This window comes from Lithobates pipiens, unplaced genomic scaffold (assembly GCF_037356315.1).
Source record: "Lithobates pipiens isolate NorthernLeopardFrog02 unplaced genomic scaffold, aLitPip1_a1.2 Scaffold_8, whole genome shotgun sequence".
NCBI classification, from domain to species: domain Eukaryota; kingdom Metazoa; phylum Chordata; class Amphibia; order Anura; family Ranidae; genus Lithobates; species Lithobates pipiens.
In genome coordinates, this window is record NW_027507903.1 from 95654832 (window position 1) to 95660831 (window position 6000).

The 6000-nt window shown below is 41.3% G+C and overlaps 1 protein-coding gene across 1 annotated transcript in view; it reads right to left on the bottom strand.

Moving 5' to 3' along the window:
• Positions 1-6000, bottom strand: part of MTMR10 (myotubularin related protein 10) — a 157739-nt gene that overhangs the window by 90768 nt on the left and 60971 nt on the right. The window contains exon 3 of the mRNA XM_077470368.1: positions 2906-3042. Coding sequence (XP_077326494.1) covers positions 2906-3042 — 137 coding nt within the window. The remainder of the gene's footprint in view (positions 1-2905; positions 3043-6000) is intronic.

Sequence of the window (6000 nt, forward strand, 5' to 3'; positions counted from 1 at the left end):
TGCAGAATGATATGAGAGAGGAACCCGTGTTCTGCACACCTGACTGGCACCCTAGTGACGAAGTCCTGGTTGAGGTTGAAAAACTCAAGTCGACTGAGAACCTGTAGTAAGGGTTACATAAAAGTCCAGTGTTTTTTTTTTTTTTTTTATATTTACCTGTAAAAAAAAAAAAAAAATTGACCTGTCCCACCCCTACTATGCAACTGTCCCTGATGAAGGGGTGATCCCTATATGTTTTTTATTTGGTTTGTTTTTTTTTACCTGAAGAAATAACGTCCAACTTGGTGCAGGATGGGACCTGAACTCGACTGACCTAAAGGAGAAATGACAGACAGAAAATGGCGAGTGGCTCGATTGTTTGCCACTGGAGAAATATATGGCGGGATTCTGTGCCACTGGAGAAATGCTTGCAACGATTACAAGAAAGTAACCTTCTTGACAGGTGAAAATAAGGATAGCAGAAATTAACCACAATCATGAATGATTGCAACTGTGCCCGAGAGTGTATGAAATAAATCCGATTAGAAATCGGTTGTAGAATGCATGAAATGAATGTGAGACGAATGAGTTGTAGAGAGTGTATGACATGAATCCAATACGAATCAGTTGTAAGGTTTATGAAAGAACTGATTTGTATCGGACTTAGTATAAAGTTCAAATGTAAAGACTGCACATGGAGATATATGAATGTTTCATATGTTCCGCTGCGAAGGCCGTAAATATGCAAGGGTAAACATAACAAATCGAAAAGAACTATGCTTGATATGAGAAAAGGTTACGAATACTACCTGTGACAACCCGAAAAACACACAAATAGCGCAACCACAACACACTGAATTCGGGAACACAGACAATACACAAGTGAGCTGGGAAGAGTTAGCCTGATGCAACGAATTGCGCACTGGAACCAGCAAAGACCATAGGCAAGTAGTATGCTTAAATACCCCCCCCCATACACGTGTGTGTGCGCGTGTATATATTTTTTTTATGCATTGTGGCATGGAACATAATAGGGAGAGAAAAGCACACGGAATCTGCCATTTAAAAATCGACACAACCCCAGTGGTGCAAACAGATTTGTAAAGCACTTGTATGAAAAACCTATGAATGTACACAAAGCAAGGTGCAACGTGAGCCAAAAGAAATTTCAGAGTTGGTGGCTAAGCAGTCAGATTGGGTCCCTAGCATTTAGCAGAGACCTCTATGGGATATAATGCAAGGGGCTCTGCTTTTCTTCCCTCTCCAGTCGCTTTGTAGGTTACTATTGGAGTCTGTGAGGCTTTCTCCCCAGCAGCAGCACTCAGATTGGGTATTTTTGGTGGGCTCATTGCCTGGTACCTGTTAAATATAACCTGCTGTTCCCCCTCAGTCAACCTAACCATTGCAGGGCTTTTAAATCTTAAACAATGAACACAGTATCTGCAGTGTGGAATGGCATAATAACCTATGAAAATTGAAGTAAAAGCATTTTGACAATACACACAGTAGAGACGGAAAGTATTCAGACTTTGTTCACTCTTTGTTATATTGCAGCCATTTGCTAAAATCAATTAAGTTCATTTTTTTCCTCATTAATGTACACAGCACCCCATATTGACAGAAAAACACAGAATTGTTGACATTTTTGCAGATTTATTAAAAAATAAAAATTGAAATATCACGTGGTCCTAAGTATTCAGACCCTTTGCTCAGTATTTAGTAGAAGCACCCTTTTGATCCAATACAGCCATGAGTCTTTTTGGGAAAGATGCAACAAGCTTTTCACACCTGGATTTGGGGATCCTCTGCCATTCCTCCTTGCAGATCCTCTGCAGTGCTGTATGCATAGTATACTAGCTCATTATGAAATGCTCATCTTAGATCAAAGCACTGTAGCGGTCCTGGCACACTGCTCTGCCCAGTGACATGTCTCCTGGAGTTATTTCCAGGTATTACGGCCTGCGGCGATGTGATTGGCCAGAGCCTCGATGATGTCACTCCTGCGCATGCATGCGGGAGCCGGCAGTAATGGCACATCAGATGAAGTAACGCCACGAACGAGCCGTTGCTTCATTGCGCATGTGCCAATGACGTTGGCACGTGCTGATACAAGGGATGTCCACGGTAGCTATAGGTAAGCCTCATTATAGGCTTACCTGTAGCAAAAAGTGGTTTGTAAAGGTTTACAACCACTTTAGGCTAGGTTCACACTATTGCGATGCGGGAACGCCGCGAATCCGCGGCGTTTTCCCGCATCGCATACCTCCCGCCGGCAGTTCACACTGCCCTATGCGGACGGCTGGGGGTGTCAATGTTATGTTAATGACACCCCCAGATCCGTCGGCATATCGCAGTGCGATCTGCCGACTCGCACAGGAATCGGATCGCATGGTGTGAACCCCCATGCGATCCGATTCCGTTGCGGACCCAAAAAAGGGTCCTGTGCGAGTTTGCTGCGGGACAGCTGCGAGTTCAGCCATACTATCTGTATGGCTGAACTCGCAGTGCTACGGAGATCGGATGTGATTTGCTGTGCGAATCACATCCGGATCTCCCCCTGCAGCAGTGTGAACCCAGCCTTAAAGATGAATTCCAGTTATGTTTTTTGTTTTTTTTGTTTTGTTTTTTTAATAGCAACATTGGTCAGGCTTGGATAATGAAACAATGTATAAACCATACCTGGTTAATGCCCATGGAAGCTAGAAATTCCTCAATTAGGACATGTCTACTCCGGTGATCATCACTTCACTTCCAGGTCAAGTGCTGAGCGGCTAACCTGATGCATGTGTTCAGCACAGAAATAAACCATACCTGAAATTCATCTTAGTTTAGCAAGTCTGGCTAATGAATGGTGTATTTCTGCAGATCTAGTCGGCAAAAAAATATATACGTCTTCCAAAATTATAATTGCATACATGGTACAAACCTGAAATGGCACAGGATTATCTGTAATGAAGGAAAGTTTGAAGTTGGTGCACACCAGTTTTCCCCACAGGTCATAGACACTTGTATCTGATGCAATGCACTTCCGGACAAAGTTGACTTCATTCACAATTATTTCACCTAAGAAAGCAAAAATGGAAAACATAATTAAAAAGACACAACGTCAAATAACCAATAACTTATCCAAAAAGAGCAAATCATACATCAACAATAAACATGGAGGTGTAAGTGAGATGAGTCAAACAGAATCACCAGTTCTGCACAGCAGTTAGTTTCAGCACCAGAAGTATTGTTCAGCCCTAGATTCACAGTAGTTGTGTTAATCTGACCATACATGGCCATGAAAGAAATTCATCTGGTTCAGCAGTGCCCGGCTGAATTTTGATCCATGTATGGGCTAGCTGATTGTACACAAGTCGATCAACTTGTGTTCGACCAGCCGTTCAGGTTTTTCCTTAAGAGTCATTGGTGCCAGCTATAGCCTGCAACACTAATCATTGTATTTAGTTCAGTTCATTTTTTCCCTTCAATCCGCTCGTTGAAGGAAAAAAAAAATTAATCATGTATGGTCTGCTGTTGGGTTCGGTTAAGATTAGAGTTATGCTGTGTACACGCGACTGGACTTTCCGGCAGACTAGGTCCGACGGTCTTTCGACTGACTTTCCGAACAAACCGACTTGGACACACACACACACACAATCACACCAAAGTCCAACGGATTTGAACATGATGACGTACGACCGGACTAGAATAAGGAATAGCTGCTCTAGCATTGGCTTTTGTCCGTCGGACTAACATACACACTAACGGATTTCTCGATAGGAACTGGTTCTGGTGGAAAAATTTGAAATATGTTCCATTTCTAAAGTCAGTCTGATTTTTTAGACAGCAAAGGTCCGATAAAACCCACACACGATTGAATTGTCCGGCGGATTCATTCCATCGGACCTTTGCTGACGAAAAGTCCGGGTCGTGTGTACACAAGGGAATTAGAATTCATTTGGATCAGTTTACAAATTAAAAAAAAAGAAAAAAAAACTTAAAGCAAATATGTAAAAACACAGTTGAAAAATACACTTGGTTTTACTCAAATTTGTAATTCTGCAAAGCCAACCTTGTGAGTTGTGATTACTAATTTTTCACACAGAAGGGAGACATATTTAGCTCTTAATTAAAAGCGAAGTTTTCCCTTGAAAAAAATAAATAAATGCAAATGTGTTTGCATTTTTTTTTTTTTTTTTTACAGAAGCTTGAAAGTATTGAACTCCTGATCAGTGGATTTCGTGTGCAATGTAAGGCTCCTGCAAACTTTTCTTCCAGTCCTCTGTATGCTATACAGGCTCTCAGTTGGAGAACTGGAGGAAGTGTCAATGCTGATGAATTAGGAGAAGCTCTGCCGATTTCCATCATCTAATCATGTGCAAGCAAAAAATCTGTTTTTTACTTTTCCTTGCATGTGATTGGGTATTCATGGCAAAGTAAAATTTCCCCACATTTCCAAAGCTCTGGGGAAAAAAACGCCTTTGCAAAGAGCAACTTCGCCTGTAAAGTGAACAGCCCATTTGCCTTTAGTAAATAAACATCATGACTTCTGTTCAGTGAGTGGAGCCAGGAAGCAGCAGAGTGATATTCCTATATTGCTGTATGTGTGTGTCACAAGAACGGTTGATCAAATTTTCAGAAATGTATAAATGCTAAAAAGAGGGGATCTAAGGCTTCCCGAAAGCTGGCATCTTTAATAACTTAAGTTAGCCAATAAAGGCCATCGCTTAAACTCCAAACTTTCTGCATGAGCGAATGGCTAACACGGAACAGTCTGCTACTGGCCAAAAAGTCCTTTGGCGGTAAAACAGAAGACATCAAGGTATGTCACTCATGTACTTGGCCACGTTCTTGCAGTTCCACTTTTTTTTTTTTATAACAAAGAAAATTTAGATTAAAAAATAAATAAATAAAAATTACTGGAGGTTCTCGCTCAACCTTGGACTGATCACAACACATGCAGCCACAGTCCAATAAAGATTCAGACTGCAACATTTACCATGGCTTAAACCAGCCATTCCCAAAATGTCTACATTAAAAATTTAATTACAATAAATTAAAGCCTCCGAGAACCCCTGCTAAATTCATTGGAGTTCGGTGGAAAGAATGCTCCTCCTACAGTAGTGATCAGAATGCCACCATTACGGACAGGTAAAAAGTTTGATGGTGTCATGCCACCGGCTCTGTCAAATGACGTTAGACTCAAAATAATGTAGGCATCTTAGATTGGAGGTCAATTAGCCAGAGCTAAAGAAACCTCTACAGGATCCCTGGTTGAGAAGACCTAACACTCTATTGAAGTTTGGATCCCGGACAACATTTCTCATGGACAGAGATCTATACTTTATACTTTATCTGTATAATTAAATTCAGCAAGAACCTTGTTTTTACAGGCAGAAAGACATATGTCAGAAATAATCAAGGTAGCTCACTTTGCAACTTACTTCATCGTCAATTAACAGATTTAGGAAGAGTTCTACTCCTGCCCTTTAAGCTATATTATGCCTCCACCTCTTCATTCATAATCACAACGCTGTGTGCCAAATCCTCCCTTTCACCCCAACAATTCGGTCATACACAAAAGACAGATAGAAAAAACCCTTCAGCCTGATATCTACTACATCGCTCAATCAGTAAAATATCTCCACCCTAATCTACTGCAGATATATAGTTTTGCAATCCACCCAATATTTTATTTCAACATGAGCAAGTCACAGACATACTAAAGAGAAAAAAAAAAGGTAACGTAAAGGATACATTTAAATTGATAGTGGCTGCAGTGCTTGCCAACCATCAGAAAGTCGATGCAGGGTGGATCACTTATCAGAGGCATCTGGCAGGTGAGGAGGGGATAGGTAGCCTCCCCACAATCTGATTAAACTCTGTAAATACTGCACCACCATTCATAATATGTGTGCATTACATGCGGTTGCAGAGCAGCCCCATTAACTTGAATGTACTGCCTTTGAAGTACTGCCCAACCTTGACAGAGGGGATCATTTTTGCTGCTGCATGGATACACCCCTGTCCGGCTGC